Source organism: Caenorhabditis elegans, chromosome IV, assembly GCF_000002985.6.
Source record: "Caenorhabditis elegans chromosome IV".
NCBI classification, from domain to species: domain Eukaryota; kingdom Metazoa; phylum Nematoda; class Chromadorea; order Rhabditida; family Rhabditidae; genus Caenorhabditis; species Caenorhabditis elegans.
The window spans coordinates 3,752,408-3,767,915 of record NC_003282.8 but is presented as its reverse complement, the minus strand read 5'-3'; the positions used below and the strand labels follow the sequence as shown (position 1 = coordinate 3,767,915).

The following is a 15,508-nucleotide window of genomic DNA, read 5'->3' as shown; positions in this document are numbered from 1 at the left end:
AGAGGCCACTTGTTCCGTGTGTATGTCAAAAGAGAGAGAGAGAGACAAGATTTGCAATGTTGCGGTAGGATTTGAGGATAAATTATTTTATTTTTAGAATTTTGAATTTGAAAATGGTTTTTTTTTGTTTAAATTTGGTCCCCGCCTCTTCCTATTGAATTTTTTTCCTTTTTTTCAATTTTTTTTTCCAAAATTTTCAATTAATTTTTTTTCACTTGAAATTTAATTCTTTTTCATTTTACTATCTACTTAAACTTCCTGCTAAATTATAATTTTGTTGTATATTTGTTTTTGAAAAAATTCGCCTCTCCCACTTCAACCTCTCTCAAGGGGCCTAAATGACCTCTTTTGACCTCTTTTTTGCGGCATTTTGTACCACTTGAATTCGAAATATAATTTCTGACAGTATTTTTAACAATTTCAAATTTTAAATACATTTCGATTTTTGAAAAAAAAATTCCAAAATTTCAAAAAAAAAAGTATAAAATTTTTTCATTTTTAAATTTGGTGCGTTTGTCAAAATGTTTGTTTAAATATCTGGTTTTCAAGTATACATGTTAAAACAATACGTTAAAAAACAAAAAAACTTATTTCAAAAACCCTCAATTTTCTTTTTTTTTCACCCTTTTAACTTCAAACATTCATATCTCCGCGATTTTTGGAAATATTAAAAATTTGTCAACTAACAAAATAATTACTATAAAATTTTCTATATTTTGTTGCAACAAAACATTTTGATACCTCTGCCTTCCAATGAACTATGGGAATTTAAAACAGAGTAGACAGGTGAAGTTTGTCTGCGTCTACCTATTTTTGTATCTCAACTCTGCGGGTGTAAGAGGTATCAAAATATTATCATTTAATAAATTGTAGTAAATTTTATGTAGATACTTTTGTTAGTTGGAAACTTTTTGATATTTTGAACACTCCAGGAAATATCACTGTTTGAATTAATTTGTTCCCATTTTTGCCAATTCCTATTCATAATATGTATCATCTTTCTTATTTTTCACGCTTTTTCAAGAACGTAATAAATTATTATTATTATGTTCGTCAATTAGAGCAAATCTCTCAATTTCAAATTTCCAGCACAAAATGCACCCACCCATCAAAATTCAAACAATTTTACTGTTCATCCTCACCACCGTCCATTGTTCCGCCAAACGGTTACCGCAAATCTACTGGAACTCTACAAATCCCCTGTAAGTTGACTTTATCTTTCCTCCCAGTAGATCAAAAGCCTTCCGCCAATCACTCCACACATTTATGTTTACAATATTTACCTACAAGCCCCCGCCGGGAGTCCCTCAGGGTCCCAAAGAAGAAGCCGTACATGGCATAGTAAGCCGAAACCAAACGATGTTACTAATTATCTGGGTGCATACTGAGCAAATATTGAGCGGCGGGGAGGAGGTTATAGAGTATCAAAAATTAATCTGGGAACAGATGGGCATACTCTTTTTAGGATTAAGAAATCGGGGGCTCTCATTTTTAATAGGAACCGTAGATTTGTGAGCTATTACCTTACCTCGATGCACCATGACCTTAAAGACCATAGCTCCATGTACCAGGATCCTGAACATAACGTCTTGATGCACCATAATTTTATAAGCTTGGGCCACAAAATCTTAAAACTTAAGGCTCAATTCACTAGGATCTCAGAGCTCAAGTTTTCCAAAGCCCGATGCACCATAACTTCATAAGCTTGGATCATCATGGCCCCATAGCTATGGAAAACCAGGTCCCCATTACTCGATGCACCTTGACCCCAATAAGCTTGGGGCGCTAGAACCCTATACCCTATATGTTTCGATGCACCATGTACCTCCAGCTCTAGTTTTCATTCTTCGATGCACCATAACCTAGTTCCTAAAAAACAGTGTTTCTGAAACAGATTGCAGGTGTGCTCCTCCAAGCATCACTTTTTGTTTTTTTTATGAGCTCTCCCTCGTTGTTTTTCTTCATAAATATCCTGGCTTGATAGATTCCACATGTTTGTCACACACGTCGACCTCCTCCACACCCCTCTTAGTCTCAAATCCCTAATATATTCTATCCCTGTCCCGCGGGGGCAGATGTTCTTGAACAACCAATACTGTCAATCTGATAGGCATCTTCTAGGGCCATATGGGAAGTGAATGTATCAAAATGAAATCTTGAAGCTTGGCGGGGCTCTCTTGGGGGGCTCCACATCATGATGATATGATGACATGTTGTGGACCTCCTTAGTGTAATAAGTGGGGGGGACATAGTCTTGTAGTAGTACACGCTGCCTGATTTATGAGTCTTATCTCCTGTTGTACCTCTCTGATATCTTTCTCTTCCCGGTGAAATTTATGCCTTTGAGGAACAGGTTGGAAAGAAGTGCGGAGCATCAAAATGGAGCAATTAGTTTGAATGAAATAATGGGGGAGTGGGGGAGTGGACACAAGTGAAATTAGAGACCTCGGACTTTTGGAAATGGAATATATATACATGGACAAAGTTTTGAAATTCGAACGTTTACATATTCATTTTCAAACGACTTTAAATTTCCGGGGACCACAGAGACGGGTACTGGGACATGGTGCATCGTAGAATTGGAAAAAAAGACCTTGAGAACATGCCGATAATTGTCTCAATATAGATGTTGTTAATACTAGAATTTTACAATCGGATATGATCCAAAGAGAGAGAGAGAGACCAGATTTTATGGCTCCAGGTAATATACAAAACAAGAACCGCCGCCGCCACAACCCGTGTACATTTTTATGGCATCAAGATATGGCGGTGTGTGGGTGAAACTTAGCAGGTCTTTGCACATGGGCAATTACAGGGGGTACGGATTACTAAATATAGAACACTATTGGTTTTGTACATTGTTAGTTGACTATTTTCCAGTTTCAAGGAAATTTTCAGTAGTTTCCAAAAAAAAGTATTTTAATGAGGGTATCAACAAAAAAAATGTTAACTGGGAGAAAGCAAATTTGGCGTAGTTTTTTTTTGTTAGTAAACAATTATTTAAAATTTCAGTTTTTAGGTGAGCAGGAGTTTTAAATGACCTAGTTGGGTACACAATATGTAATGTATTTATAAAAATTATAAATACGTTCATATCTCCTTTTCTAGTGAAGCTGTCAAAAAGTTTTCGACCAACGAAATGTGGCAAATTTCATACAGTTTGATATTTCATTTTCTAGGGCAGTTACATAAGTTTTAAGCTCCATGGTAGTGGTATAAACTTTTGAACGGCCCTATTTCATTTGTCAGTAAACCTATCAAAAATAAGTCAACGGGCAAAAATTTAGCCAGACTTATAAAACTTATTTCTAGTGATTTATGGGAATTTTAAGATTCTCTGTAGGTAGTTTTCAACCATTTGCCAAAATGTTTGTTAACTTTTGACCTCCACAGTAGCTCTCAACCCCCTACCAAATACCACAATAACCAATGACACAACACCTTTCTGTAAACCAACACTATCCAAATTATGACACAACATTTTTATTCTGCAATCGGCAAACAAAAGGAGAGCTAATCCCCCGCACAAGGTGCTAAGTCTACCCACATTTGCGGTAACAAATTCCACCGCGCAATTGGCAGTTGATTAGTCAAATTAGCTCCGACAGCAAATGCTCAAGTGTGCAAAGTGGTTCCAATAATTGGGTACTCCTTATGTGTCCAAACATTTGGAGGGGGCAATAGTAACTATTTACGGAGTGGGGCACTTGAGATGAAGCTAGATGTTTTCGCTAGTAGGATACCCAAAACACGAGAGAGAGCTTTCCTTATTTGTCTAATGTCGCAGGTCATCGAAACCGATACTGTTTCTCCATCACAAATTTCTTTCTGGCTCAAGAGCTTAGCCTCACGGAGCACCAGGGCTCCCGGAGGGTCAGTTACATAACTCGAGACCAGCTGCTGACCTCATGTAGCTGCAGGTGTCTAGTGAGATGTTTTGAAATTAGTAAGGGTCTTGGAAGAGATAAGGTGTGCCTTTATTATGCAAATATTTTTCGGGGGAACACCGGAAGTATTAGGTGGGGCAAAATAGGACACTGGACGGAAATTAGGCAGTAAATGGTGTTAATATCCTGAAAATGGAAATTCTGAGTACCCCATCAAACTATTCCCAATAAAATGTGTGCCCTATTCTGGGGAACGAATATGTAAATTGTCTTTCTCTCAGCATATTGCACCCAATAAAACGGTCCATTCCTTTTTCCCCAATATCTACAAAACGGGCACATAATTAACATGCCCCTTGCCGCCCGACACAGGTGTCTTTGATGAATGCCGATCAATCGAGAGGCAGGAGTGGGGGGGGGGGGGGCTAATCTCTAGAGACCCCCCTTACTCATTCGGGAGCTAACTGCTGTTCAGGAAGGAAGCCCTTGTTCTTCATCACCCACATGCTCATCACAATTTCGTGATGGGTGGGGAAAGAGCACACAACAATTAGGAAGCTCTATTACCAAATTGGACAGCTAACTGTTTCTGTTTTGGACATCCAAATATTGGGAGGGGGAGGTCTTAGTGGCAGACTGTTGGCAGTTACGTAACGGTCATGTGGACGGCAAATGAGGCGGAAGATTTTTGAAATTGGAGGAGCCTAGGCATGCCAGCCAAGACCGACCTTATCCGAAGCCAAAAAAAAATTTTGCCGTAAATCATAGCCTTATTTCGAGCCTTGTTCTTAAATGAAGCCTGACCCTATTTCTAAGTGAGCCCTACAATCGGTCTCAGTTTGAGCTTTTGTTTCGCTTAAGGCCTATATTATGGCTAAGTCTAAGTCTACGCCTAAACCTGAGCCTGCTCCTAAGCCTAAGACTAAGCCTAAGCCTACCCCTACTTCTAAACCTAAACCTAAGCCTATGGCTTAGCCCAAATTTAGCCTTGAAATGTTTACCGCATTTAGTTTATTTTTTCAAAAAAATACCTCAAAGGCTTTGTTCATCCCGACATCTAATGGGTAATTTGTCGGCGGCGACAAAACTTTTGCATTTTCTGGTCTGGCGTCCGAGTGGTGGCCAAAGTTTTATGTTCCGTGAGAGGGTTACGCGTTTTTGTAATGGCATGTTCGGGTTTTTTCTCTTTTTTCTCCGGGTGGCGGAAGTGTTCGGATTTTCAAAAAACAAGGGTAAAAAATCGAAAAAATAAATTTTGCAGAGTGGAACGATATGCTGCAATTGGAGACACCCTTGACATAGTTTGCCCGTTTTTCGATGAAAACTCTGATGAGCTCACTGAGCAATCGATTATCTATAGAGTGACTGAAGAGGAATATGAGAACTGTGAACGGAGGTCGAAGGCAAAGGAACTGGGAAGATGTACACAGCCGTATCAGGAGGAGAAGCTTAAAGTGGCGTTTAGGCTTATGAGCCCGAATCCGTCGGGACTGGATTATCGGCCTGGAGTCACTTATTATTTTATTTGTGAGTTTATGGAATTTTTAATTTTGAACATTTCGCAAAAAAAAATTTTTTTTAAGTTTTTGGAACAAAATATTAATTTTGAGAAATTTAAACACATCTTAAACATTTTTTGAATTGAAACTTTGATTTCCAATAAAAATTGTAGTTTTAAAAGCTATACCAAGGAAGAGCAAGAATTTTCAGGAAAAAAATCTAGGCTACCTTAAAACTCCTATAGCTTTTCAAAAAATTGATTTATCAAAAAATTGCCAACTTACAAAATATTGAGCATGAAATTTCCTATTTTTGATAATTTACTTTTGTGCTGAGTGAGTCACTGTAGTTTTTGCCGAGGGGGCAACGAATTTTTAACAAGAAAAAAACAAGGATTTCTAAAAACTTCCCTATCTCTTTAAAAATAGAGATATACAAAAGTTGACAACTAAGAAAATATTCAGCATTAAACTTTCTATATTTTGTTAGTTGACAACTTTTTAATATCTCTCTTGCCTGCCGAAATACATCAGCTCAAACAAATAAAAAAAGTTTTCCAGCTACCTCAACCGGCTCCCGAAAGGGTCTCTACAACGAGCAAGGCGGTCTTTGTGCGTCCCACAATCTGAAAATGGTAATCCACATAACTGACCGTAATGGAGACATCGGACCACACCATCACCGCCACCATCACAAGAAGACCACTACTACCACCACAACGAGTACTTCCACAAGCACCCCGAAGACCATTCCGCCGGTCGTCGAGATGGACAGCTCGGCGGAAAAGCTGTGGGAGCAGTTTTACGAGAAAGTGATGCCTATTGATAACACATGGCCGGAGATTACACGTGGCGAGCGGGTTACGTTGTATCAGGGGAATAAGAAGGATGAATACGAGCAGGTTCCAGCGGAAGTTGTCGATTTTGAGATTCATGAGATTGGAGATGGTGGGTCGTTTTTTTTTCGTTTTTTTTTAAATTTTTTCAACTACCAAATTTTAAAAATTCAAATTTTCAGTAGAATCTCTGTACTCATCATCTGGACGGCTCCGATATGTGCTCCTACTGCCGGCTCTCCTGCTGCTCCGGATCTTCTAGTCTACCACAGAAGTTCTTCCTTACCTTCAACCTCCTGAAATCCCGGGTGCCATCATTCCCATCATCACACATTTTCCCACCGTTGACGGGTTCCCATTTTATTCCCAAATTGTGCTCAATTTTGTATATTGCTCCCCTCCAAGTTTTTGATAATTTTCTCTTGATACCGGTATCTAGAACATGAGCTGAATATTAGTTTTCTGTGATTTTTTCAATCAAATAAATGGTTAAACTTTTTCCAATTTTTTTTTCAGAAGTTGCCCTACAGTAGCTCTGCCGGTACGTGGCAGATACTGTATCGGTAGGGACAATATATATATATATATATATAAGTGTACCGTAAGTTAATTAAAGGTACCAAGTATTGAAAAGGTATGGTATAGTACCGTAAGGGTATTGTAGGGGTACTTTAGAGGTTCCGTAATGAAACTGTAAGGGTACTATAAGGATATTGTGGGATACTAAGTATTGTGAAAAAAGTTATAACTTTTAATGAATAGCATCCTGTAAGGTTTAGCACCTTTAGATTTTATATTCCTGGCTTCGATACCCTTCAAGGTTACTGAAAACTTCCCGAGCGGTACTTTTTAACCTAAATTTACCGGAACTTCACAAAAGTTCATCGCTCTTCTTCCACCAATTCATTCGTACTTCATCTTCCCGTAATTTGAATGAAACGAAATATAAATCAACTCAATGTACACTTTCGTCGTTGTTGTGTAAACACTTTACCACAATAAATCACAGAAGTGGATCGTTTCGCGGCATCCCGTCCGCGCGCGCGCATCTTCTAGGGCATTTAGAAGGGCACGGGGGAGGCTTGGGGGTCTAAATGAAAATTGAAGCATAAGCCTAAGCCTAAACCTCAGCCTAATCTTTAGCCTATTTGTAAATTCAAGCCTAAATCCTGTTATTTGAAACAATTCATTGCATTTTTGAGGAAGGACGACCTTCACCCACCAATGATTGATTTGAATATGGAATTTTCGATTTTGACACACTAATTCGGCGCCGGCATACACCATAACATGTGTCAATTCTTCCAAATTTTTGACACGAAAATGATCTTGCAGATCGCATTGAAATGAGGTTCAGAATCGATTTGAATACCATTTTGAGTATGTCAAATTTTGAGGGGACATCATTTTTGAATATTTTGTATCTGCATGTTCAAATTTTCAAAAAAAAATCGCTGATAACTAATTCAACACTTTTTGACATGCGGCTCGTCACTTAATTGACCTTCCTTGTGCGCATCCATGAGATGGAGGGGATCATATCATAACCCCCTTAATAAGAGGGTTCAATGCGCGCGCGCGAATGTGAAATGAAGACATTTTGGGGGATGATGGCGGTGGCCCGTTTGATCTACTCATTTCCAATGTAGTTAGCTGTCACCGATCAATCAACCCATCGGTAAAGGCAGACGGGAACAATGCACCAAAAATTTCAGGGATGAGCTCGGGGGAGGGGGTCGTTAATCGTGTTGTAAACAAAGTCAACCTCTTTATTATAATAATAATATACATTGATTGATTATATGTTTTTTGGGTAATAGATATCTTAATTTAATACTGAGTATTAAAAAAATTGTGCTGATGGATGGGATGTGCTCAGACTCGGGATACGACTGATGTTTTTGCGGTGGCCTGCAAAATTATTGACAGTCGACGAAATTAGTTAGTATGGGATATTAATTTTTTTTAAATCAGGAAAACAATCAGTTTGAAGCCGCTGTAACTCTACTCATTTTGAAGATTTTGAAACATTCTAAACGGTATTATGTAATATAAATATTTATTTTTGTTGACCTACAATTTGGTCAATTAATCATTTAAATGTACAGTAATACATCAGTCTTAGCTGTGGGAGTCAAACAATTAAAAAATATATCGTTTAGCTGTTTTTTAAGTTGTTATAAAGCCCAAATTTTTAATGTACTTTTAACTTTATAACTTTATAATTTATAAATTACTTTATAATTTTAAAACTTTATAATTCTCAAATCCTAAAGTAATCTAAAGTACAACAAATTTTGTGGTAGTTCTATTTTTACCAATTTTCTAAAAAAAAACTTTGTTCAGTTCTGAAAAATCTGTAGTTCCGCTCATTTTTAAAACTTTTACACTTTTTTCAGTTTGTTCACATAACACCAATTCTAATGTACAATACAATTTGAGTGTACCGTTTTGACCTTCAGTAACCTAGCAGCTTTTGTGATCGGGAAATTTTTCAAACTTTTCGAAGATTTTAAGAAAAAGTGTACTTTATGCACAGTTGTAACTCTGCCAAATTTTAAGATTTTTGGTGTTTTTTAATTGGCTCTATAGCTCAAGTCGTCATATACTTTGATCTATAATTTTTAAATGTATTGTTTAAACCTAACGATTTTTTTGCAAAAATCAGGCTTACCGGAATATCCTCATCATTTTCGTCGACTTTCGTGAGGCTTGTGAAAAACTTTCCAGGTTTTGTGGGCGATGAAGCTACGAGGTCGTCAACCTGGAAATTATATTCTTTGCCACCTGCCCCTATTAACCCAAACTAATTAAAAAATGGCTCACACTTTTAATAACTGTCTCATAATCCAGCTCATATGCATCATTGCTCTCTCCATCTGAAGGTTGGCGTAGTCTGAGGAAATTGATTGATTTTTTTTACAAAACTATAAAAATTGAATTTCTTACACTTTGGGGTGCTCCCGGAAACTGTTTGCTCTTGAGCAATTCTGCGAAGAGCCCGACTTGAAGCGGCGACGAATTGACGAACGGTCGTGAGCTGGAAATTTAACTGGATTAGGTTCAACTTCGGGGGCTCAGGTTACCATTGATATCCCCGATTGAGAGTCTTGGAGCCACTGGGACCATGGTAATGTTCTCGTCGAATTGGGCAAGGCTGGAAATTGAAATAATAGGTAGCAGCCGACAGTTCACAGGCTGTTATTGAAGCAGCCGACATTTCCCTGTTCCTCAACTTACGTTACATTCGACACCGACCCCACTAGTGCTCCATTCTGATAATTCTTCTGACTTTCTTCTGAGTAAATTGGCATTGCTCCCGGATCGGAGAATGTGTCCTCGAAGAGCGGCGGTGCTTCGTCAAATTGGTCCACAATCCGCATACCGGTCTAAAATTCGAATGTTTCCAAATTTGCGATGTGAATCTTTTTCGCCTAGAGAGTTAGTTCCAAAATTTTATTTTTTTATTGGCCGCGACGCAGCCTAACTCTTAAAATCTACATAACTTTGTTAAAAATGCTCAAAACCTTTAAAAAATTCCCAGTTTGGTTGGAACGTAGTGTTTAACAGTTCCATATATGTATATAACTGCGACGCGACCGCACCGCTTACCTAAAACTTTAAGAGAGCATAACGTCGTCCATAATTGCTAGAATTCTCTGAAACTTTCACTCTTCAAGATCATTTATTGACCGTGACGCAACCGCAACGTGACTACCCCGCTACTGCCTTGATTGTCTCAAACTTCTATAAGGCAAGTATAACTTTGCTCATAGTGACTCTACTTTTGTGAAAATTGTTTTTATTCCAGCTCTTTTCCCTCAACTTTTCAATAACAAATTCAAAGTCTTACAAAAATGTTCTTATCAATCAAAAAGTTGCTCTCAAAATCATCATCGTCCTCGCCTAATGGATTGAGCAACGCCTCCGCCACCTTCATCCACCCGACAATACAGATGAATTCAATTATCGTAATGAACGGTCTGATGAACATCTGTACGGGCTCGAGTTCCTTGTTCTGGAAAATAAAGTATGGCTGAATTTTTTGTTGTATCACGAGTTTACCGGCACTCTAATATATTGTCTCGTGATCAGGCAGAAGAGAAAATAGATTCGAACAGCGAAGAAGACCACCTGCGGGTAGGCAATTGGAATCGGGCACCAGTCAAAGTTACAGATGGTTGCCAAGCCATTCCGGAAGGTCTTAATCTCCTGAATCAAGCTCACCATCCCTGGAGCACTTATCACATAGCCCTTGGAGTTTGCCTGATTCGACAGTGAGATTGCCCAGTTGATAGGTACCCAGTACTTGTTATAGGCCAGATCGATGCCTTCCAGCAATTCCTCTTCGTTGTCAGTCAGGAATCCGGCTTTCTTGATTGAGTCGATGTTCGGGAAGCGGCGACGAACTCTGATCGAAATGTCGCGGAATGTTAATATCTGAACAGCTGAGGGTTTTATTGCAGCTGAAGATTCAGGATTACCTGGGCCAGTACCAGATATCGGATGATATTTCGTCTGATCAGACGAGCCTCGTCGCATTTTGAAACAATTATTGCATTGACTGTGAGAGCAGAGCTGAAATTATCTTTAGATTGAGCAACCGGCAGGTTACGGGCAACTGAAAAATGAGGCGACTTGCAACCGACAGAATATGGGTTCTAGAGAATGCAGCCAGCATTTTACGGGCTGATTATAAAGGACTGGGACGTTTTAAATCACTAAAATAGTTTTTATCATGCGACCGACATAAAGGGTTGTTAAAATGGCAGCCGGCACTTTGTGGGGCTAGAAAAAAGAAGGCAACATTTTATAGCACAAAAAATAAAGCAGCCGACATATCACATGCCTCCAAAATAGCTGTAAACATGCAAGCGACACAAGGTGCCGCGCAGCGACCGACGTATGACGGGTTAACAAAAAAGCAATTTACACCTCGCGGGCCCACCTTACCTCTCAATCCATCCCATATTGGTGAACGTGGTCCTCCATCTCTCCACAATGATTGAGACAAAGAAAGCTAGCATAAAAGTAAGAGGAATGTAGTTGTGAAGCTCCTTCCCACAGTAAAATGCCACGTCATTGAAGGAGCTGGAATTTTGAGCTGTGTTCCCGTGTATCTCCGCGGAGAAAAAATGTATCAACAAGTTGGAAACTGACAACTTGTAGAAAATTTTATTTCAGATACTTTTTTGTGAGAAAAATCAATTTTACAGAAAGTCAACTCACTCATAATAGTCATTCGGAAACAAGACTTTATGGTAGAGTAGTGCAATTAAAAAATAACTGAAACACCACATCATTAGCTCCGACGACACACTTTTCCAGATTGACCCTGAAGAAAAGTTTTAACTTCTGAAATCTAGAGCAACTCACCCTTCCATCTGAGCAAAAGCCGCAGAAAATTAGTAGAGGATACCGACGAGACGTCGGAGTTATAGGAGACTGTCATAAGAAAAACGTGACGCTGAAAATAAACCGGAAAAGTTGAGAAAAGCTTGTCGAGAAGGAGGAAAAGAAATAGAGGAGGTGAAAGACAGTCGAAGACAATCATAAAAAATGCTTGTACATATAGAAATAAATGTTGCGGAGATCTGTGAAGAGGGCGATAAATAAAAAAAAATTGTAGCGGAAGGCTTTAACTAAAAATGTGAATATTAATTTGAAAACTTACACAAAAAGTTGAAAAAAAGTAATTTCTAAAAATATCAATGTGTGCTTATGTTATCAGATTATGTTTCGTTTTTTTTTGGCAGAAAAACAAACCTACATACAAAAAAGTAATGAAAACAAAGCAACTAATCGTTTACAGTTGTAGCCGGCAAATTGCCTTCGCAAGTGGCAGCCAAAGCATTGCGGACCATAAAAGGACAGCCGACAGTTCACAGGCCTTCGCAAGTGGCAGCCAACACATTGTGGGCCATAAAATGACAGCCGACAGTTCACCAACCTTGACGAGTGGCAGCGAACAAAATGTGGTTTCCTAAAACAGCAGCCGACACTTAACATGCTTCTTAGAGCAAACTACATTTTGCAAGTTTATTACAAAGCAGCGGGCGCATTATAGCAAAGCTTATAGCTTAAAGTATAGGCTTTTTTTTTTGAAAATTCTAATTTTTAAACCAAAAATAAAGTTTTGCCAACAACTTATCGATACGTGTTCTCCCGAACGTGTTTGTGAGAGGAAAAATGAACATTCCCAAGCTTTCAATTTCCATTTTTACTTTCAAATTCTCTTTTCTACACAAATTATCAAAAGAAGCAAAAATAAACTATGTGGCTATTTGGTTCCGTCGTACAAATATCACTACTGTACACTTATTTGGCAATTGCGGTAAATATTTGGGGGATTTTTTTGCTATACACGGGAGTTTATGGAAAAGTTATCAACATACAAAATCAAAAAAAAACATTTCCCAGTTGACTTATCAGGAAAACTATAATTTTTCGCGGCGTGCGGATCTGAAATTTGGAAAAAACTTTGAGTTTCAAATTTTTCAGAAATTTTTAATTTGGACAATGCAATTACAAACCACATACTACAGTTTCTTAGAAACTATAGCGTAAACACAGATTACAGACTACAAACTACAAAGTACAAACTATAAACTATAAACTGTGAACTATAAACTACAAACTACAAACTGCAATATTAGCAAAAACTTGAAATAATTTCCATTTCTCTAATATTTTTGATTGTGGTTTTTTGGAACTGCAATCTACAAACTACACACTGCACACTACAAACTATAGACTAAAAATTACAAACTTTTTACTATTTTGCAAATTCCAATTTCAAATCGCAATTAAGAATTTCTAATTTGTAGTTTGTAGTCTGAAAACTTTAAAAAAAACCGTAATTTTTTACAGAAAAATGTCGAGCTGTCAGAAGAATTTGAAGCATATCGTGAATGTCTGGAGAAAGTTGAACGAGACATCGGAGAGGAGCAGAGAATAAAAGTAAGGGAAAACTGTGAAAAAATGGTTTTTTGGCAAAAAAAGTGATGTTTTATATTCATTCTTTGTATATCGAATACACGAATAAATTATTGGAGAATGCTGGGGTTTTCTTCCCCATTCAAGCATTTTCATGACAATTCAGTTTTTGAATGGGCTCTCTGAAAATATTCTTATTTCAGGTTGTGCACGCTGTCCGAGGTGCTGACGTCATTCTGCCTTGCTTTACTTGGTAATGGTTGAAAATTTGAAATATTTATTACAACAAAAACATTTTATAGTGTCTCCCCGGAAGACGGTGTGGAAATTGATTCAACGTACAAGCCGTCGGCTGGATCAGTTGGAAGAACTGTAAACTATGTCGTCGACTTTTTCAAACAGGTGAGTGGAAGGGGTTAGCGGGCTTTAGCAGGCCTTTAGTGGACGTTAGTGGGCCTTCAGTGCAAAAATGAAAATAGTTACGGTTTTCAGAAATTCCTGCGCTCCTCCTTCTCAATGCCCGACAAAAATCGCTGGAAATTCGACTGGCAGTACGCGATGATGGGCCGAATGTTTGTCCCACTGTCCAGTATGCATTTCGACGCTTCTGAATCGATTTCCGACCGGATCCGACGCTTCACGTCGAAGGATGAAGCCGAGTTTAAGATCGGGGATCGGTATGAGCTGGTGCTGAAGGATGTCGATGCGAATAGTACGGGGCACTACAGATGTATCAATCGACACGGGAGAAATGTGATTTCCAATATGTACTTTTTGGAGGTCTCAAACACGAAAAAAATCATTCCGGTTAGAATTTACAGGTGCTCAAATATCAGAACCAAAATTTTCAGTTAAACGGAAGTCTTGGAGTTGAGACGCTCCCTGCAGAAGTTACCCTGAAAAATTCCAAATTTGTGAAGGAAAATCTAAAAGTCGAAACTAAAGCCGGGCCATGGAGCAAGTGCAGTTACTGCTCGTCGGATCGTGGAGAGCAAACTAGGACCATAAAGTGCTATGTTGAGGTAAAGAAGTTGTAATGGTGTCAGCGGGTGACGTTTTTTTTCTATTTTTCCAGCCATCCGTCCGTATCTCCGCTCTAAATCCTGAGCTCCGATACCTGGGCCTCTACGACAAAATCCCGTGCTCCTCGACCCTGCTCCCGCTGGATCTGCGAACAAAACTGAAGAGAATCGGAAACCATCAGATCTTTCTCGAAACTCGTCCTTGCTTCGAAGAATGCACCGGCTCTGAGGAGATCAGCAGAATCGTCAATTCGTCTCAGGATCTGGGTGACATCAGAACCCTCGACTACCTCCCCGGCGGCGAATTTGTGTTCGGAAATATTCTGCCAAGGCTTTTGCCTCCGGTTGTGAGGCGGGTTCGGGTATGAACTTATACTCAATTTTTTCCCATTTTTTTTTATTTCAGCTGGTCCTCGAAAACGATCCTCAGGTGTTGTCCTGCCAGAAGCTTATCGATCTGAACGCGGGCGTCCACTGGTACAGTATGAAGTTCGGACCAGTTCAGCACACGAACATCCATGAGTTGTACAAAGATCGGGCGTACTTTGACGAAGAGACCAACTTGGTGTTTAGGAAGTTCGCGCTGGAAGACGATGATGAATACTTGTGAGTGCCCTCATGGCCAAATAAGGCCCGATAAGCCCACTAAGGCTTTCTAAGGTCCGCTAATGCTCGTTAAGGTCCGATAAAGCCCGATAAAGCCCGATAGGCCGACTAATGCTTGCTAAAGTCCACTAAAGCCTAGGCCCGTGGAAAACTGGCAATGTGCCTTGGAAAGCTGGCCCGACTTATCGAACTGGTAAGGCGCATTAAAGCCCGCTAAGGCCCAATAAGCTCACTAGGGCATTCTAAAGTCCGCTAAGGTCCGTTAAGGCCCGATAACGCCCGATAAGCCCATTAAGACTTGTTAAGGTCCGCTAAAGCCCGCAATGGCCCTCAGAGACCTCTTAACCACCATTTTTTTCAGCTGCTACTCGTCCAACAACATTCTCCTCGGCACCTTCCATATGCGAGTCGTCGAAAATGACCAGCACCACCAAATTATCGAAGTCGTGCGGATTGTCGTGAAGTTCAGCGCCTTCATTTTCATCTTATCCCTGGTTGCCAGTCAGTTGTACCGCTAAAATTTTGCAGTTGAATGAAGAAATTCCCCCTACTTTTTGACTCTGTTCTTCTTGTTTCTATGATTTGGTCTTTTTGGTTGGCAGGGGCAAACATGTATGAACTGTTGTGTGAAAAGGAGTGTAGGTTGTAGGTGTCTGCGTCTCTCACGTTATCCCGCACTCTCTCACCCGCTCAGGTGTGATCAGTGGCGGGAAAAGGGAGTG

The 15,508-nt window shown here is 39.3% G+C and overlaps 3 protein-coding genes across 4 annotated transcripts; 2 read left to right on the top strand and 1 right to left on the bottom strand.

Moving 5' to 3' along the window:
* Positions 1-1,089: 1,089 nt before the first annotated feature.
* vab-2 (Ephrin RBD domain-containing protein) lies at positions 1,090-6,721 on the top strand (the record flags this gene model as incomplete). 2 transcript variants are annotated; one of them, NM_068011.4, is made up of 4 exons in its annotated part: positions 1,090-1,202; positions 5,149-5,414; positions 5,948-6,334; positions 6,405-6,721. In NM_068011.4, the coding sequence occupies 4 exons, from the start codon at positions 1,096-1,098 to the stop codon at positions 6,482-6,484; spliced, it is 840 nt and encodes a 279-aa protein (NP_500412.1). The 2 variants fall into 2 exon arrangements, with proteins under 2 accessions (NP_500412.1, NP_001294296.1); NM_001307367.3 differs by lacking the exon at positions 1,090-1,202 and having other exon boundaries at positions 5,357-5,414; positions 6,405-6,484.
* A 1,254-nt stretch (positions 6,722-7,975) lies between these two features.
* On the bottom strand, positions 7,976-11,695 carry best-20 (Bestrophin homolog). Its single transcript, NM_068010.5, has 12 exons — positions 11,599-11,695; positions 11,452-11,557; positions 11,176-11,313; positions 10,707-10,800; positions 10,288-10,662; positions 10,076-10,240; positions 9,463-9,611; positions 9,309-9,379; positions 9,172-9,262; positions 9,049-9,118; positions 8,897-8,986; positions 7,976-8,133 (listed from the first exon to the last, which is right to left on the bottom strand). The coding sequence occupies exons 1-12, from the start codon at positions 11,672-11,674 to the stop codon at positions 8,098-8,100; spliced, it is 1,461 nt and encodes a 486-aa protein (NP_500411.3). The 5' UTR covers positions 11,675-11,695; the 3' UTR covers positions 7,976-8,097.
* Positions 11,696-12,460: 765 nt separating this feature from the next.
* On the top strand, positions 12,461-15,333 carry spe-40 (Ig-like domain-containing protein). Its single transcript, NM_001028268.3, has 9 exons — positions 12,461-12,556; positions 13,093-13,182; positions 13,362-13,411; positions 13,461-13,560; positions 13,651-13,965; positions 14,010-14,180; positions 14,234-14,542; positions 14,587-14,786; positions 15,148-15,333. Exons 1-9 carry the CDS (start codon positions 12,497-12,499, stop codon positions 15,302-15,304), a joined length of 1,452 nt encoding a protein of 483 aa, NP_001023439.1. The 5' UTR covers positions 12,461-12,496; the 3' UTR covers positions 15,305-15,333.
* Positions 15,334-15,508: the final 175 nt, after the last annotated feature.

Bases quoted from the DNA above. Each gene is read 5' to 3' on its own strand.
- best-20 (NM_068010.5), bottom strand. From the start codon at position 11,674: ATGACAGTCTCCTATAACTCCGACGTCTCGTCGGTATCCTCTACTAAT. The intron at 10,801-11,175 runs GTAAGGTGGGCC...AGATAATTTCAG, and splicing joins AATATGGGATGGATTGAGAG to CTCTGCTCTCACAGTCAATG. The intron at 9,263-9,308 runs GTAACCTGAGCC...TTAAATTTCCAG, and splicing joins CTCAATCGGGGATATCAATG to CTCACGACCGTTCGTCAATT.
- spe-40 (NM_001028268.3), top strand. From the start codon at position 12,497: ATGTGGCTATTTGGTTCCGTCGTACAAATATCACTACTGTACACTTAT. The intron at 13,561-13,650 runs GTGAGTGGAAGG...TACGGTTTTCAG, and splicing joins TCGTCGACTTTTTCAAACAG to AAATTCCTGCGCTCCTCCTT. The intron at 14,543-14,586 runs GTATGAACTTAT...TTTTTATTTCAG, and splicing joins CGGTTGTGAGGCGGGTTCGG to CTGGTCCTCGAAAACGATCC.